The following is a 19,753-nucleotide window of genomic DNA, read 5'->3' on the forward strand; positions in this document are numbered from 1 at the left end:
CGTCCCCCGCGGCTTCCTGAGGGCAACGCGTCACGTGATCCATGTGCGGTAAAGGCGGGAAGAGCCGAGTAGAAAGCAGGGGAGGAGCTGAAGCGTCCTGTGTAATAAGCTGTGTGCATATATGTACCCTGCCTATAGTGCCGCCTCTGCTCGGAGCCGGTGTATACTACATACAGCAGGTCTATAGGAGGTATATAACAGAAGACCGAATGGGCTGTTGTTGGGGATGATGGGAGTTCTAGGAAGGGCTGAGGAATGTCTGGCTGTGAGGTGGCCGGTCATGTGACCTCTACCGATCATACATAGAATAGAACCCGTAGATTTCGGTGGGGTTTTTGTGCAACCCCCCCCCCCCCCCCCCCCCAAAAAAGCTCAGCGCGCTCCATCTTCGCTCCATCTTCCTACACATTTGCGCATCAAAAGCCCCCATAGGAGTCAATATGCACAAAATACGCTCGGAGACGCGTGAGCCTCCACAGGTGAAAGAGCATCTGGAGCGCCCGACTAATTAGCCGTGTCAATCAGTGCATGTTTTTTCTGCTGGGTGCCAATGAAAATGCCTTCTGGGCGCCAAACGTACAGAAAAATACGCCGATGCGCCTCGCGTGACTCTGGCCGGAGGGCCAGGACCTAATCATTGCAGGATGGGGCCACGCTACATTCTATATCCAGGGGCCGCACCAACCGTACAGACCGCCATGTTCTAGTCCCCGCTAAGCTGGCCAGTATCCTCTATGCTCAGGTGATCGCCTAACATTACAGGCCGGAGCCTGAGGCTGCACTACTGACAGGTTCTGATGACAGCCTGACCAATTCTGGTTTCTGTTGTCATGGAGATGGTGCGCGGCTCCAAATCGCGGTCCACACATAACGGTCATGTATTCAATAAAGGTCTCCATGTCAGCGCTGCAGCTGAGAGCGATCAGGGATCGCAGTGTCAGTAGTGCAGCCTCAGGCTTTGGGCCTGTAACTTCAAGAGGTCGTATCTCAGCCTAGAAGAAAGATATTATCAAACGGTTTCCACCAATGTGATCTACAGCCAAGGATCTCTGGGAGAGTACCCCGTTGTTGTAGAGACCACGGCGTCCACGATTCTGGGTCACGCCACTTGTATCGCATCCCATGGCTGGAGAGCAGCTTAAAGGGGTTTGTTGGAGGCCAGAAAGAAGAGCCTGCTGTGTTTCCACAAGTCTGGTGTTGCGGCTCATCCCCATTCATGTGAGCGGAGTAAACTGCAATACCAGACTCGGCACGTGAACATAGGTGGCGCTGTTTCTGCAAACACAGCAGACGCTTTATTCTAATGCTGGAAACCCCCTTTAGGTCGGCTGCACACGGGCGGATTCGGATTGCGGAATCCACGATCATCACGATCCGCAGCATTCCGCATCCGTTAGCAAGAGTCGAACATTCACATGTCCGCTCACACAAGTGCGAAGTCGATGGAAGCCATCCGACCCCGTGGCCCTTCTGCAATTGTGGAAAGATCGCCGATTCCGCATCTTCGCATAGCGACGGCGCAGTAAAAGCCGCGATTAAAAAAAAACAAAAACTGTACTGCGTGTATCCGACGGCGAGCCGCCCAGAGAAATACAGGTACACGCGGACGCCAGTCCCGTACAGGGCCGGCTCCCACGTGCGGAATCCGACCCGTTCGTGTGCCGCCGGCCTGATGTCTCCCCCTTGTCAGAATATTTGGGCTGCAATGAACACATTTGTAAAGACGATTCCCCATTTTTTCTCTTTTAGGTATCTGAAGCAATGAAGAGGAAAAGGAAGGCCACAAGTGAGGATGCAGAGTCACTATCATGTGTGGCCACTTACAGACCGCGGCCGCTGTGAAATGAATGGAATCGTGCCGCTCCATTCACTTTAATTGGACTGATGGAAATAGCCGAGTGCCATGTTCGGCTATCTCTGCCCCATTCTCAACTACATTACAGAAACGGGAGAGGGGATCCGGACTGTGAAATAGGGAGGACATGTAATATTATCCACTGACCAGAATACGTCTTCAAAGAATAGCAAAACTTTTTTTTTTTTTATAAATCCATAATACAACAAAATAGATAACACTTTGTAATATTTCTTATTAGAGGCAAACGCCCCTTTTCCACTTATCAGACACTTCTGGGCTGATTACTCTGCTTATAAGATGAATATCCACAACTCTGTACACTGACTGACCAGATTAGCATAGAATAGATAAATTATGCTTGTCTCCTCCTCTTCCCCTTTCATAGACTTCTACTGCGGTTATCTGATCTGGCTGTGTACAGGTCTAATCAGTGCATGCAGAGTGAGTGATCAGTGCAGAAATGTCGGTGGAGAAGGAAGCATTTTCCTCTAGTAAGATATATTACAAGTTGTAATATATGAGGAAATCGGGGTTACACAATAGTTTACAATCTATGAGGAAAGAGTAGTGAGGGTCCTGATCACAAGAACTTAAAATGTATGAGAAAATAGGGGTGAGGGTCCTGATCACAAGAGCTTACAGTCTATGAGGAAATAGGGGTGAGGGTCCTGATCACAAGAACTTAAAATCTATGAGAAAATAGGGGTGAGGGTCCTGATCACAAGAGCTTAAAATGTATGAGAAAATAGGGGTGAGGGTGCTGCTCACAAGAGCTTACAATCTATGAGGAAATAGGGGTGAAGGCGCTGCTCACAAGAGCTTGCAATCTATGAGAAAATAGGGGTGAGGGTGCTGCTCACAAGAGCTTACAATCTATGAGAAAATAGGGGTGAGGGTGCTGCTCACAAGAGCTTACAATCTATGAGAAAATAGGGGTGAGGGTCCTGATCACAAGAGCTTACAATCTATGAGGAACTAGGGTGACACAAGAGCTTACAATCTATGAGGAAGTATTGTGACACATGAGGTAGCAGTGCTTCTGCTATTCTATAGTCCGTCCATCTTTTATATAAATAGGATACTGTACACACAGCTATATGAGCCGGTATCTGTGTATGTACAGGTGGGACGTGTGTTTTTGAGTGTGGGGGATACTGCCAGATGAAGGAATCAGATTCTGATGGAGAATGTAGAAACGGGGTCGATGAAGAAGAGTTAAGGCCCCTTTACACGCAATGATAATCGCTCAAACTTTGTTCAAACCGCTGAACTCAAGCGATAATCCTTATGTGTAAACGCGGTCAGTCATGCACTATTCGTTCAATTATTATTACAGCGCTGGTATTTAGCCAGCATAAAATCAATCGTGAAGCTGCTGAGAATTCGCTCCATATAATTGCAGATAGTTTAGTCTTTTCAGCAACTTAAAGAGTGTTTTGTTTGCTTTGCATACACAATGAGTGCAGTGTTTACATATGCCAATGGGGGGGGGGGACAACATACTCATTGTGTATACAAGGGAGAAAGACAATGGACTCTGCAGGCCAGATAATCTCTTGTGCAACTCCCCCCCCCCCCCCTGGGTTTACAGAAACTAATAAGTGACAATACAGATTAGTAGGTGTGAGTCATTTTATTTTAAAAATGCCTGCAGTTCGTTTACAATTTCATTCAGGTGTGCGGTTGTTTAAGCAATAATCGTAGCGTGTAAAAGGGCCTTTAGATAAGACAATGTGGTAGGCCTCCTTAAAAAGATGTGATTTTAGGACACACTTTAAGCTGTGGGTGTTGGGAAGTCACCTGATTAGCGCGTTCTAGAGAACTGGTGCAGCTCAAGGTAAGTCGTGGAGACAAGAGTTGGAGGATCGGAGAACAAAGGCTACTAGAATGGCTTCACGCAGAACAACTATTGTTCAGTCACTGGAAATAGTTACTACAGCGAGTTTGAAGAAGTATGAACGACCATTGTGTGCGTCTACAGAGAGCGATTGTAGTTCATGTTCGCTGTAACTGAAAAGCACCCCATGCTGCAAAGTTTATTGACTAGTTGTAGAAAGATAACAGTTAGGCTTCTTACACCCCTGCATTAGGGGGTCACATTGTATTCTATAGCGAAAAGGGCTACCAGTGTAGTAACTGACACAGGGTGGAGGCATTAGTGCAGTGGCTGGCATGGGGTAGAAGCATCAATGCAATGGCTAGCCTGGGTGTAGAGGCATCAGTTCAGTGGCTGGCATGGGGTAGAGGCATCAGTGTTGTGGCTGGCATTGGGTAGAGGCATCAGTGGAGTGGCTGTCAAGTGGTAGAGGCATCAGTGCAGTGGCTGGCACGGGGTAGAGGCATCAGTGTAGTGGCTGGCATTGGGTAGAGGCATCAGTGGAGTGGCTGTCAAGTGGTAGAGGCATCAGTGCAGTGGCTGGCACGGGGTAGAGGCATCAGTGCAGTGACTGGCACGGGGTAGAGGCATCAGTGCAGTGGCTGGCACGGGGCAGAGGCATCAGTGCAGTGGCTGGCACGGGGCAGAGGCATCAGTGCAGTGGCTGGCACGGGGTAGAGGCATCAGTGCAGTCGCTGGCACGATGTAGAGGCATCAGTGCAGTGGCTGGCACAGGAAGGAGGTATCGGTGTAGTGGTTGCATGGGGTAGAGGCATCAGTGCAGTGACTGGCACGGGGTAGAGGCATCAGTGCAGTGGCTGGCACGGGGTAGAGGCATCAGTGCAGTCGCTGGCACGATGTAGAGGCATCAGTGCATTGGCTGGCACAGGAAGGAGGTATCGGTGTAGTGGTTGCATGGGGTAGAGGCATCAGTGCAGTGAATGGCAACAATACGTTTTTGCTGTTTCTACAGTAAGAAAGCTTTCCTTTGGGACTGGGACAACCGCCAATTCCTTCCCATATAGAAACGGATGAACCGGTCATCAAGGCCTGATAACTAGGGATATATTTGCAAAACAATATGGGAAGTATTGACTACAGGCAGAGATTCTCTTTAAGTCATTCATGTATTTCCACTCGTCAGATTCCAACTCCACTTCTAGAAACATGGCAAAAAGCAGTGTCATGTCTCCAGGACCGAGCGCTTCACAGCCCGACCCAAAGGAGTCTGCAGAGAGCCATGTGAAGGAAGACGCCTCTTTAGTGGACCACAACAAAAACGTGGAAGCTCCTCATCAGAACATGGATGATGAGACTGATGACCACCAGCCAGGACCCTGCTCGGCGAGTATCTCAAAATCTTATATATGTGTAGTGAGGTCAGCAGCGCAGTATACATGGACTGCATACGGAACCGCGGACACAACACCCACGAGCTTTTATATGCTTGTGTGCTCTAGGCATAATACTCTAGATGTGGTGGCATAGTGATGGTACTGAATAGTTGGACCATAGACCACAGCAGATGAAGGGGCCACAATGATGCGGTCGGTGGAGTGGGGTCCGTTCTTCTTTACTGGTAGATCTGTTGAGTTCCTCACATTAGTGATGATATCACATCTGGAGCAGCGATATCATTAGCATCAGCTCTTGTGCAGTCTGTCAATGTAACACAAAAATGTTTACTTCTTCATTTATTTTAGAGCCCCGCTGATGCAACTAATCCAGAAGTGTCCTCTCCATTGCCACTTACTGCCAGACCCCCAGCCTGCTACCAGGAGGATCATCATGATGTAAATGCTGGAGACAACATCGTCCTGATAGAGACAGACGCTACAGAACAAGTCAATGATGGTCTCACGGGTAATATCTGCTCTTTGCCCATAGAAATGGCCGAAAGTGACGTCCTATGCCCTAATGAGACAGACATGGCAGGCGCCAGTATTACAGAGACCATAGACATCAGCGGGCAAGTAAATGGAGACTATCAGATGAGTGATACCTCTGATTACCCCATTATGGAGGGGAGATATAAGACAGGTGATGTGAATGGTTGTAGGGCAGGAGATGTCTATGAGACAAAGGAGAGCTCTCAAGAACAAAAGCTTGATTTACAAGAAGCATCCCAGAAAGTTCAAGCCATTAAAGAAACCTCAGATCTTCCAGATGTATCAAACACTCCAAATATTCCAGAAATCGCCTTCCATTCAGACCAGCAGGATTCCCAGGGAATAAAAGATGTGACCCGCTTACCTGACTGCGATGTGAAGCTTCAGGGAAGGGACGAGGAACGTTGCCAAGATCCCAAATCAGAACCACAAGTTGTAGGATCACCAGGAGAGACCTGGGCAAAGCCGACAGACCCAACTCTCCTGTGTGGAGTGGAAAGTATCCCGTCACACCAGACTGATGTCAGGTGTGAGGATCCCAAAGGACTGACCAATGGCCTGGACCTGCCGGACAGACGGCTCCTGGGAGCCTTGGATAAGAGCTATTATGATTCCAGAAAGGTACGTTATGTGTTTTAAAGGAATGCTTCAGGCAGAACTAATAATGTGCCAAAGAAAATCAAATAAACCTGTCACTAACTTCATGCTGTTCAAACCATAGGCAGAATGAACTCAGGACAGGCACGGCCATTGTAGTCATGCGTGTTGTATTCTGAAACGCCATGACATTTCAGAAAAGGCATGCTTTAAATAGTCGCTTGGAATGGGTCTAAATATCACAGGGGTGCGGACCCACCGGCCTCTACCTGTCTGGATCAGCTAGATTAACAGGTTTCTCGGTGTACACAAAGAATTGAAAAGTGGTGTAATAAATGCCCTTTAAAAAAATAGAGCTTGCGATTTAACATGGCTGTACACATTAAATGAACGACAGCGAAACCCATTGATTTTACCAGCGGACCATCTAATGTGTAGAGGGAAGTGATCCCGCTCTCCTCCAATGGCAGATGTCGGGAAGCAGCATGTTGGATTTGGACATACTTCATCCTTTGTTCTTATGAGAGATAAGTCGCCAGTGGGGTCAAGCAGCGACTTATTTCCCTCTCCCTACTGAGAAGACATGCGTGGACAGCTAAACTGATCATGTATGTGTATAATGTGGTCAGAAGGAATAGCTGTCAGACTAAAATGCAAGTTTCACACGTATGAAAAAAATCGCGGGTTGTTCCCATACTTATAATGATGATAATTTCACTTGCATGCACATCACATGAGACGATGCCATTTGTTTGTCTCCCATAGGAAATAATGGACAACACTACCAAAAAATAGGATGTGCTGCAATTTTCTTTCTCAGCCTCTCAGACCGACAGAATAATCACTCATGTAAATTAACCGATTTAAAATAATGGGTTCTTTTCACATGCGATGGCCTTGGTCACACGGGCGTTGTTTCCCGTGATTTGCAGATCGCATGATGGATGCGCATCCGCAAATCGCGTGACCGGGGCCGAAAAATCGCCCGAAAAATCTGCTCCTAGCCGCGTTTCATTAGAAACGGGCCGGAGCAGTGCAGCGCTGTCCAGTGCATTGAATTCAATGGAGCCGGCAATACAACTGGCTCCATTGAAAGCAATGCGCTGCGGGCGATCGCGGGATGAATTGTCGGGAAGGGCTTAAAAATATAAGCCCTTCCCTGAAAACCATCCAAAACTGTGTAAAAAATAAAAAAAAAATATATACTCACCTTGTCCCGGCAGAAGGAGTTCAGCCGCGGCCGGCCGGCAGTTCTCCTGAACTGCTGTGAGTAGTATTCAGCAGCCGGGGATTTAAAATCCCCGCCTGCTGAATGAGCTGCCTCTGATTGGTCACAGCCCTCACCAATCAGAGGCAGCTCTCACTCACCCATTCATGAATGGGTGAGTGAGTGCTGCCTCTGATTGGCTCAGCACAGGGACCAATCAGGGGCAGCTCTCAGCTGTCATTCAGTTTTGGATGATTTTCAGGGAAGGGCTTATATTTTTAAGCCCTTCCCGAAAATTCATCCTGAGATCGCCCGTAGCCCATTGCTTTCAATGGAGCCGGCTGTATTGCCGGCTCCATTGAATTCAATGGGCAAACATCATTCTTCTCTGCCACAGCTTTTACAGCTGTGGCAGAGGAGAATGATTTGTGTAGTATATGTTCTCAATGGGGTCGGCGCTGCTGCCGCCGGCCCCATTGAGCGCATATAGAGAACAGGAATCGCAGATCGCAGATAGGCGTGATCTGCGATTTCTGTTCTATAATAAATCGGACGAGCGCATAAAAAGCGCTCATGTGTCCGATACCATTGCAAAGCAATGGTTCTATAAAAACGGCGATCGCATGCGCAGATCGCACAAAAAATCGCCCATCTGACCGAGGCCGATCTGTGCATTGAGCAACACGCAGAGATCACGTGTGAAAAACTCCCTGTAATTACGCCCTTTTACACTGAATTGGATCGTGTAAATTTGTACGATAATCGTTCAATGGAAATAAGGCAAACGACTGAATGACAAATGGTAATTCATCCGCTTATCGTTCGTCCTTCATTTTGTGCTGACATAAAAGTCACCGTTCAGTCGTTCTCCAGTCGTCATGTGTAAAATGCGATCGTCCTGTCGTTCCCATTCTCTTATACAATCCCCACGCTATTACTATGCCCTAGATGTACAGCGCAGTGTGCTTAGTCCCACATGCCAATGATGTAAATGTAGCTTATGGTGCAGGAAGGGGTTAATTAGTGCGCAGATGAGCAGTGAGAAAGTTTTATGGTCTCTAAATTGATGTTGCTTCAATAACATCTAGGAATCCGCACCACGGACAGAGGGGCAGCAGGTCTCTGCTTTACATTAATTTAGGGGCAATAAAACTCTCAGGCCGGCTCACCCCACTGATCAAGGCTCCAACTCATTCTGTTACTCTCTTATCTCTTTCTCCTTTTTTGTTTTTATTTCTTTGCGATAGATATATACCAAAGCAATGGGAAAAAAAAGAAAGCGATAAGAGTATAACAGAATGAGTTGGAGAGTAAAGCCCCATTTACACGGGACGATTATCGCTCAAAATTCGCTCCAACGATATCTTTTGAGCGATAATCATTGCGTGTAAATGCTACCATCGTTTGCTTTTCGTCCGAACAATGATTTTATGTTGAGTTTAAAATCCATTCGGCCGGGCAGCTAGTAGCAGAGATGGCACACAACGATGATTTTCCACGGGAGCGCTGATAACTTTGTATTCAGCTGCAGTCCTGTGGCAGAACAAAGGGGCTGTATGCAGATAACAGACCACCTGCAGTTCTCTGTACACAGCTCAGGGAGGCTCATATACATGCAAATGAAGCTAATAAGCTGCTAATGGGCATTAGTGCCCATTAGCAGCTTATGCAAAATGATCCCTCAAACTGTCATTCTCCCTATCTTTCAAACGAATTTTGAGCGATCATCTTTGTGTGTAAATGGGGATTAAATCCTTAACATTTTAAGGACACAGGGCATACACGTCCTGCAGCTTCGGGGTACGTATTGAGGAGGATCGCGTGTCAATCCCGCTCCATACAATGCGGGTGCCGGCTGTTACCTCCAGCTAACCCTTTAAATGCCGCCATCAATTCTCAGAGCAGCATTTAAATGCCACGGCTGATGTTTGGGCGTCCTGTACAGTCCCCCCATGTAGGGTCCTGTAATGTCCCCCCACATTGTCATGGCAGCCGGGGACCTTCTGAAAGGCCCCCGGGCTACCATTGTAGAGTGCCTATCAAGTCTTGTCCATGGCTTGGCTTAATAGAATGCCCTCTAGAGACTAAAAAATAAGTTTTAAAAAGTTTTACTAATTATTAAAAAAAATAAAAGGTAATAAAAGTAAAAACCTTTTGCCATATTTATAATAAAAGAGTCTAAATAATAAAACAAAAAAACATATTTTGTATTGCTGCGTCATTAAGGCTGCCTGACCACAGGTGATGATCCACTGGCGTGTTAAACTTTCCATACAGTTGCTATGGAAAACGCAGCGCCGGTGTCCATGAGCAGAGAATCATAGCCAGAATCATAGAGATTATCTGCTCGCGGGATTTAAGTCGTGGCATGCCGCTTTTCTCCGCGGTGAGCCTATCTCTTAGATAGGCTCACAGCTGAGACCTGTCAGCTCTTTCCCCTCGTCCCCCACGGCGGAATATCGCTGGTGATATTCCGCCTCGGCCATGGACAGAGGCCCAAAAGTCCGATCTATCAAAGTAACATTTTACTTACCATGCATGGTGAACACCGTCAGGAAAAAAAATGAACGTCATAATTGCGTCTTCCCCCATCTCCAGGAAATCATGTAATTAAAAGCAATCAAAAAGTCGTTTGTACTCCAAAATGGTACTAATAGAAACTGCAGGACTTCCCGCTAAAAATGGGCCCTCGCACAACTATGTTAATGGAAAAATAAAAAAGTTATGGCTGTCAGTATACGGCAGCAGAAACTTATTTTTAAAAAAATTAAAGGGGCTTTCCAGGAAAATACTATTGATGATAACCTATCATCAGGATAGGTCATCAATAGTTGATCGTCCGGGGTCCGCCGCTCGGGATCCTGACCGATCAGCTGAGCCAGCGGAAGTCTCCGTGTAGTGGCTGGCGCTTGTAGCTGCAGGCACGGCTTTCATTGAAATCAACAGGAGTCGTGCCTACACATACAAGTGCCAGCCACTACATTGGAGGTTGGCACGGAGACTTTTGCTCCAAATACACAGATGTCAGAGCGGAAGCCTCCGCGACAACCTCCTTATAGTGGCTGGCGCTTCTAACCGCAGGCACGGTTTCCACTGCCACTACACGAAGGCTTCCTCTCCGACCTGTGTGTTACTGCGGCACTGACAGCATGTGTTTACTCAGCTGATCGGTCGGGGTCCTGAGCTGTGGACAGCAGACGACCAAGTCTTGATGGCCTGTCCTGATGATAGGTCATCAATAGTATTTCACTGGAAAACACCTTTTAACTATCTTTGAAAAATAATGTAAGTTCTGCAGCAAAAAAAAACTATATAAATTTGGTATCGCAGTAATTGTACAGACCCATAGAATATGATTATCATGTTTTTTTTTGTCAGTGTGTACCCGTAGAAAAAAGACGCACCCAAAGATGGCGGAATTTCTTTTTTTCCCACTTAGAATTTTTTTACATTTTTCAGTACATTATACGGTACATTACATAGTACCATTGAAAAATATAGCTTGTCCGGCAAAAAAACATCAAGCCCTCGGACAGCGACGTCGTTTAATTTTTGTAAAGCACAGAATAGGTGATTAGAAGCATTTTTGCAATATTCTGTATGTGTTCACTAGAAAACCTCCTATTCAGCCATGTAGCTAGGAGCCGTGTCGTGTCTTCACTGTTGGGGGCTAATCACACTGCTGTATTTTGCCTCCGTTTTACGTAAGGAATATAGAAGTGTGTCCCGGCCTGTCCCATGCTTGGAGTTGGGGACAGATCTGCGATCGGCCGGGTTACACAGCCCCGTCATGCAGGCACAGCAGGTTACATAGAAGCCTTTATTAATCACACCTGTTTTTTATTTGATTCGTTTGTCCCTATATTTCCCAATAAATAAGCGCATACTGTTGCCCCCCGGCCCCTCTGTGGAGTTGGCAGTCATTTTAGAACTACTGACAGATTGCTGAAGTGAATTGGGGATAAAGGAATGAAAATAGAAAAGGAATGATAAATAATAAAAAATGAACGCTGATAGGTCCGTGTAAACAGGCAGTCACTCACCTATGAAGGACTGCCTGTTTACTGTGATTGGAGGCGGTTGGGCTGGAACGATCTCCGCCCTGATCTGTATCACTGCGATGGCTGTCAGGTGTATCTGTGCTTGACAGTCGAGCCACGTAAAAGAACTCATTTAAGGGTGCATTCCCACGAACGTATATCAGCTCAGTTTTCACGCCAAGCCGATATACGTCGTCCTCATCTGCAGGGGGGAAGGATGGAAGAGCCAGAAGCAGGAACTGAGCTTCCGCCCCCTCTCTGCCTCCTCTCTGCCCCTCTGCACTATTTACAATAGGGAGAGGCAGAACAGGGCGGGGCTAATTCTCGGAACCTAACCCCGCCCCGTCTCGCCTCCTTTTATTGCAAATAGTGCAGAGGGGTGGAGAGGAGGCAGAGAGAGGGTGGGAACTCAGTTCTTGCTTCTGGGCTCTTCCATCCTCCCCGCCCTGCACATGAGGACGACGTATATCGGCTCGGCGTGAAAACCGAGCCGATATACGCTCGTGGGAATGCAGCCCACAGCTGATATTGGCCCGGGTGAAAGGGCTCTTATCTAGTGTAAATTTTTAAAAAAATGGTTCAGTATTAGTAATCGCTGAGTTTCAGTCAGCATAAAAAACATCGCTGGATCGCGGGCTTGTCGTTGCACTGTTAAGAATGTGAAGCGCTGTGAAGAAGGTGAAGCGCTGAGCGAGAAGCCCGTAACCCAGTGGTGATGTCTACATGAGCGCTAACGACCTTAGCAGTGACTTCAGCACTCATGCAGTTGCTTAGATGACTGTCGTCCCATTTAAAAGATCTCCTAAGCCCCTTTTACACGAGCTGACAGGCGTTTTAGCAACTCAACAGCGCTAACATCACCACTAAGGTTGTTGGCGCTCGTGCAGTGCTTTCAAACTGTAAGTCCTGCCAGCTGCTTTCTGGCTTCTCGTTCCTTACTCAGCGCTTGCTATAGGCACGAGAAGCCAGCAAGTGCTAACGAGGTTGTATAATCTGACAGAAAAGTCAACTTAAACGACTGCTAACAACAAGTGTGCGGTAGTTTCGCTTTCACACTTAACGATTATCGCTGACTTTTGTCCATTTGAACAAATTTTGATTTATAATTGTTGCGTGTAAATGGGCCTTTAGACTAACTACAATCTGTCATGTACTGACTCTTTGTGTTTACAGAGTGTTGGGAACCACATCAGTGACCAATGGACCTCAGCAGCGCACAGACAAGAGACACCGCAGGCCAACTCTTCACCAACAAGTCTATCAGTGAATGCGTCGCCAGCACAGGATACAAGGAGGTGAGTGATAATTCCACATTTGGTTTATCCATAAAGGAGTAGTTTGAGTTTCTTTTTTCAAATCTGTGTTTCCCAAGCCCACACATTATAAAACATTCTAAGCTCACCATTCCCGACTCGCCTTATATCCAACATCGCACCTCCTACGCTATGCCTGGTCTGTTTAAAGGCTGCAGTCACCCCCGGATGTCATGGGCTGCTGTAGTTCATCACATCCCTCACATAGGCTGACTGCAGCATTAGGCTAACTTCACACAAGTGAGCACAGATTCACGGCCCCATTTTGCGCGCGCCAACATGCATTTTCCTTGCAGATGTGAGGCATTTTTGTCAAAACTGCCTCGCATCACTTCGGGTAAGCAGCGATCCTCTGCCGCATCTATCAGCTGCAGAAGATGATCACAGAGTTTCTCCTATTGTTTTCAATAGGAGACCTCGCATTACATGCGCAATGGGTGCTGCGATGAGAGAACAGGAAGAAACATAGGACATGCCGCGGTTTGTTTCCCACATTGCATCACATTACAGTGTGTTGCGGGGAAAAAAAAATCGCTCACATGTATGACCCCATTCAAAAGAATACGGCTCATATTCGTGCGAGATCTGTGTGTCTAGCAATGCACAAATCTTACGCAATTTTCTCACCTGTATTCTGTTCATTCCATACAAATGGATATTCAATCCGAAATACATATACCACTTGATATACCTTTTTTTTAACAATAAAGTCTATGGACTTCAGATGCCTGTACATTGGCACCCATCAGAGGTATAGTATATTTTAGGAAACCCTCCTGACATATGAGGGCCCTTTTACACAGGATGATTGTTGGACGCAGAAGTGCCCGACAGCTGTCCCAGCACGAGGTGCGCCTGTGCTTTCAAGACGGAGCATGCCGGAGATCACTCTGGCCACCCCCTGCATTCACAGTAAACAGGCAGTCATTCATAGATGAACATAATGTTTACACAGGCCAATCATCATTTGATTTTTATGCCTGCATGATAAATGATGAACAATAAGCAAACAAATTCTCGTTCATCATTCGGCTCGTGCACACTTGAGATTATCGTTCAGATTCCTGCGATCTGAACCATTAAGGCTCACTCACACGACCGTATGCGTAAAATGTTGCATGGGTCACGCTGTGTTTTACCAGTCTCTGTGAGCCGGGGGAGAGCCGGCTATTGCCACTTATGACCGTGTATCTCACGCACGCAGTGTGACTTTTTTTTTTTTAATTTCCCGCTCTGTCTTCTAGTGGAGTTATGTATGTATCGCCAAACATAACCAATGTACTACTTATAGGCAAGTATAGGGTTCTCGCTGCACGATACGCTGTGAAATAGAGCATGCTGTGACCTTTTTCACGTGTGTATCTACACGCAGTGTTTGCACGCTAATGTGAACAGATCAATGAAAGTGCATGTAGTTTCATTGACTCCATTCACCACGTATTACTCGGCCCTGCATTATGTACCTAATACTGGCCGAAATGACGGTCGTGTGAATGAGCCCTAATCGTCCTAAAAGGGCCCTATTACACGGTACAATTATTGTGCAGACAATTGCTACGTCGATTGGTCTGCACAATAACTGGTAGGTGTAAACGCCCCCCCGAGCAATCTGTTATATTATTGGTTATTGGATCTTTCATGCGGACCTAAAAATAATCGTTTGGTTGGTTTACACAGGCATCTTAACGATTCGCTGAATAGAAAGAAGTGGTAGAAGGGTCTATTAGAGGCACCCTATGATCCAATGAACAATTGAATCTACCCAATTGTTCAGTGTAAATGTATGCCAAACCAACAATATACGATAACTAGTTCGCAGCCGGGGCCTTTACGCCAACACACACTGCAAAAACACAATGTGAAAGCTTCTAGTGAAAAGATATATTGGCTCCACTGTGAGGTGATGGGAGATGTCATGTAGACACAGCTGCCTCCTCCCATGTGTCCCTAAGGTGTCGGCCGCCCACCTCAATAGCCTCCTTATCTCCGTCTGAGATTCACCTTTGTCTTCTGCAGGATTTAGGACTCTTATCTCGTGTTATTGTAACCTCTCAGGATGTAATGGGGGAGATGGTTCTGCTATGTAATTAATGTATATAAATACTGAAGAACCACATAACCCCCTAAGTGTAAACACTGCCGACTAAGTAGCTGAGAAATGAAAAATCCCTTCCTTATGATCTCTACTGCATGTCACATATCCGATAACAGCCATAGAAAATGCAGTTAAACCAATAGCAGTAAGGCCTCATGTCCACGCGCAAAACTGAATTGCAGAATCCCTGCGGGTCGCTCGCGCGACAATCCGCAGTTCAATATGCGCATAGACAATCGTTGCAGTGTGACTCTGCAATTTTTTTTAAACTCCCCGCTTTGTTTCACAGCGAGGTTGTGTATGAAGTTGCCGCCCATACGCAGTGTCTACACGCTCATGTGCATGGATCCATGAAAGTCCATTATACTGCCGTGCTCCGCACATGTAATACACCGTGAAAAACCGCCCGTGGACGTGAGCCCTCAGGGTGCTTGTAGATGGAACGACTATCTTTCAACAAATCGCTCAAACGAGTGAAAGTGAAGAATAATCATTCAGTCTAAACGAGAGCCGACAACTAAACGACGAATGAGAATCGTTCACTTTTTGTTTGTCATTCATTATATGCAGCATAAAAATCACCGTTGGCTTGTTCACGTATCATTCAGTTTAAACAGCGTTCATGCAGTTGTTTTCATTCACTTATAAAGCAAATGTAAAGACTGAATGATACTGAACGGTTCTCCTTTGAACGAACCAATGATGCCTCAGCCTGTCTAAACAGGCTGCACGAGAGCGAACGAGGTAGCAGTGACGGCACTCACTCATGCAAACGAGAATCGGCTCGTCTAAAAGGACACTAAGCTAACGGTAATTAATTCCAGTTTCCAGGTCCAGATGAATAATGGGCCATTAACACGGGACGATTATCACTCAAAATTCATTCAAACTAATTCGATCAACAATCGTGCAGTGTAAATGCACCAAAATCACTCACTATTTGTTTACAGGATGGCAGTCTTGTCGTTTTGTGTAAATGCTCCCTGCTCATCGCTTAACCCCTTAGTTACCACCCCATTGCTTTTTTACGTCCTGCTTTAGTGGGCTTTAATCCCCAGGGACATAAAAACATGCTTCCTCTGGGGATTAAAGCAACGTGGGCTGTGGACGTGACAGCTCCATGCTGACGGTTACTGTAGGTAGCCAACAACATGGAGCAGTCATGGGCGGCCGTGAGAAGCCCCCCACCCCGCCCCCCAACCTGGTCATGCGATCATCTCTATCCAATATTAAAAAAAAGTTAAAGATTCAGCTGCCCTCATGGATCATATAGAGCAGCTGAGAGTACTCACCCCAGTCGTCCCCAAATGTCCCGCAGCGATCTGGTCTTCTAGGAGCTGACGCCAGTCTTCTGCACATCGCGTTAGACATCATTACGTCACCCGCATGCGCAGGAGGCCTGGGAAATTTGAAATCTCCTGGCTCCCAGCTACTGAAGGCTGGAGATGTCACTGGGGACCGCTGTGACCGGTCCTCGGGCCCGTGATCGCCATTATCCAATTGATAGCGGCTATTACGAAAAAGTAAAAAAAATGTCTAAAAAAGTTAACGTTTCAGCTGCTCTCATAAATCGGATGTCATCGGCGATCACTGTACGTGGTTCCTGGTCACGTGATCACCGTTGTCAATTGGATAACGGTGATCATGTAAAGTTAAAAAGTGTAAAAAAAAAAAGTTTAAAATGTTAAAGTTTCATCTCCTCTTACAGGCCGTATCCGTGAGGGGAGATATTACATACCCAAGGTGTCCGGATTTGTCCCCCGATGGGATCTTTATCCGCGGACCTTCCCTAGCTTCGGCGTATACGCACCGTCAGCAAAATGGCGGACGCTGCTCAAAAGTCAAGGATTGCCCAGGAAATTTAAAATCTCCTTGCTCCTGGCTATCAAAGGTAGCCGAGAGCCTGGAGATGTCACAGGGGGCCACGGTATTCAGTCCCTGGTCACGTATTCGCCGTTATCCAATGAATAATGGCAATCACGTAAAAGTTTAAAAATGGCAATCACGTAAAAAAAAAGAAAAAGTTGAACTTTCATCTCCCCTCGCCGATGCAATCCGTGAGAGGAGATAAAACGTCTTACTGGAGGTCTCCGCATTTGAACCCCCGATGCAATCATCCTCCACAGACCTTCCCCGACTTCTGCACATGCGCCCACCAGCAAAATGCCGGGCACCTGCGTAGGACCCGGGGAGCCTGAAGCAGTGACTGGTGAAACATACCCATTGTGGCTCTGATCTTGTGTCCATATGCACAACTGGGCCCACACCAAAAAGGGGAGGAGCCGGTGGCTTTCAGAAAAGACGTTTTGCTTGAAGGTGTTTTAGGCCCCATTGCCCACTTGTAGAGCCCTTGAGCGGCCAAAATGATGGAGAACCCCCACAAATTACCTCATTTTGAAAACTAGACCCCTTAATGAATCCATCTAGATGTGTACTGCGTATTTTGACCCCACGTTTTTTGAATGAATCTAAGTAAAGCAGAAAGAAAAAATTATGACGTACGTTTTTTTAAAAAAATTGTGTCAGTTTAAAAACTTTTTTTTTTTGTACAGCACACATATGAATGAAGACTTTAACCCCAAAATGGATCCCCCTGTTTGTCCCGTGTTCAGAAACCTATCCATTGTGGTAATAATCTACTTATAGGACACATGGTTAGGCCTGTAATAGGGGGAACACCTGTTGGATTTCAGGGCACAATAGAATAAATTCCAGACCTCATTGCTCACTTGTGCAGAAAAACTACTTTCTAAAACACCCCCCCCCCCCCCCGGAATTCTGCGCCCTTTTTGGCACTCCTTTGGTAGTCAGAAGCAGGGAGATTTAAAATTTCCTGTGCAATCCTCGACTTTTGCGCACGCTACCGCCATTTTGCTGACGGCGCATGTGCAGAATCCTGATAAGGTCCATGGACGAGGATCGCGTCGAGGTTCAAATGCGGAGGCCTCCGGTAACAAGCTTCATCTTTTCACACCGATCGGTGAGGGGAGATGAAAGTTCAACTTTATTTTACCGTTACATGATCACCACTATCCATTGAATAACGGCGATCTTGTGACCAGGGACCACTCACCGTGGTACCCCGTGAAATCTCCATGCTCTCGGCTACCTTTGGTATCCAAAAGCAGGCAAATTTTAAATTTCCTGGGCAATACTTGGCTTTTGTGCATGCATCCGCTATTTTGCTGACGGGCGCATGCGCAGAAGCCAGGGTTGGGTTAGCGGATAGAGATCCCAAATCCGTGGACCTTAGTTTGATCCATAAGGGGAGATGAAACTTTACCTTTTTAAACTTTTTGTATTAACTTTTTTTAACTTTCCATGATCACTGTTATCAAAAGGATAACAGTGATCATGTGACCGGGAACCGCATACAGCAGACCCCGGTCACATCTCCCTGCACTCGGCTATCTTTTACAGCCGGGTGCAGGCATATTTTAAATTTCCTGGGCTCTCCGGCCTTCTGCGCATGGGGGCAGCTGAATCTTTAACTTTTTAAAACTTTTTATTGACTTTATTGCGATTGGCGCTGTCCATTGGATAGCTCCGATCGCATTGCCGTGGGGGGCTCATCACTGCCCCCCATGACAGCTCCATGTTATCGGCTACCTCTGGTAACCAACAGCATGTAGCTGTCACATCCACAGCCCACGTGGCTTTAATACTCGGGGAGGACTCTAGCTAGGATGTAGAAAGACAATTGGGCCGTCACTAAGGGGATAATGTTGAATTTGTATGTCTCCTAAATGGTTAAAAAAACTAACGTTTTTCAAATGTGCGTCCACAATAAAGTAAACTGATGGAAATGTATATCTTATCAAAAATTTGTACAGTATGTTTGCACGTATTTGAGATATTGCAATTGTAGATGTAAAAAAATGACAATTTTGTACATTTGTTCCCAATTTTGGCACTTTTATTATATATGCACAAATTCTATTTTTACCACCTAAATGAAGTACAATTAGTGGCGAAAAAACAATGTCAGAATCACTTGGATATGCAAAACCTTTACAGAGTTATTCTATGTTAAAGAGACACAGGTCAGATTTTCAAAATTTGGCCTGGTCATTAAGGCACAAACAGGCTTGCTCACTAAGGGGTTAATATAAAAGGTGAAGCGAGAAGCCCGCAATCTAGCGATTAAGTTAGTCAGTGTAAACGCTCTGCACGACTGCTTACGCGCTTAGCGGTGACATCAGCTCTCATGCAGTTATTTACCCGACTGTTGGCCCATGTCAAAGGGCCATTATATCCTAGGATAGGGAAGGGAGCAGCAGAAGTAATTGCTGAACCACTCGGCCGTAATCTTTGAAAATTCCTGGAGAACAGGAGAAGTCCCAGAAGTTTGGAAAAGCGTAAATGTTGTCACTATCTTCAAAAAAGGGAATAAGGTGGATCCAGGAAACTACAGGCCTGTGAGCCTGACTTCTATATCGGGGAAGATCTTTGAACAAATTATTAAACAGCATGTATGCAAGTACTTGGATTAAAATGGAGAAATTAACCAGAGCCAGCATGGGTTTGTAACAGACAAGTCATACCAGACGAATCTAATTTCCTTCTATGACAGAATCGCCGACTGGGTTGATCAGGGAAATGCGGTGGATATAGTATATCTTGACTTTGGTAAAGCATTTGACAAAGTATCTCATATCATACTTATTGAAAAAATGAGCAAATATGGGAGTTACAAGGCAACTGTTAGGTGGATTCACAACTGGCTGAGTGATCGTACTCAAAGAGTGGTGATAAATCGAAGAACATCCAAGTGGAAGAATGTATCAAGTGGGGCACCACAAGGACCCGATGACCCTGGAGGTCCCTTACAACTGTACGATTTTATGATTACCTTGATGGCAGGCAGAATCTTACCCC

General features: G+C 46.2%; 1 protein-coding gene across 2 annotated transcripts in view; it reads left to right on the forward strand.

Moving 5' to 3' along the window:
- Positions 1 to 19,753, forward strand: part of BRME1 (break repair meiotic recombinase recruitment factor 1) — a 46,622-nt gene that overhangs the window by 10,143 nt on the left and 16,726 nt on the right. The window contains exons 1-5 of one of the 2 annotated variants that reach the window (XM_066593728.1): positions 72 to 190; positions 1,750 to 1,786; positions 4,879 to 5,078; positions 5,438 to 6,244; positions 12,641 to 12,762. In XM_066593728.1, the coding sequence (XP_066449825.1) occupies positions 1,762 to 1,786; positions 4,879 to 5,078; positions 5,438 to 6,244; positions 12,641 to 12,762 (1,154 nt within the window). In that variant the 5' untranslated portion in view covers positions 72 to 190; positions 1,750 to 1,761. Of the gene's footprint in view, positions 1 to 71; positions 191 to 1,749; positions 1,787 to 4,878; positions 5,079 to 5,437; positions 6,245 to 12,640; positions 12,763 to 19,753 lie in introns of those variants that run through there. The other variant, XM_066593729.1, reaches the window with a different exon arrangement.

Source organism: Eleutherodactylus coqui, chromosome 2, assembly GCF_035609145.1.
Source record: "Eleutherodactylus coqui strain aEleCoq1 chromosome 2, aEleCoq1.hap1, whole genome shotgun sequence".
Lineage (NCBI taxonomy): Eukaryota > Metazoa > Chordata > Amphibia > Anura > Eleutherodactylidae > Eleutherodactylus > Eleutherodactylus coqui.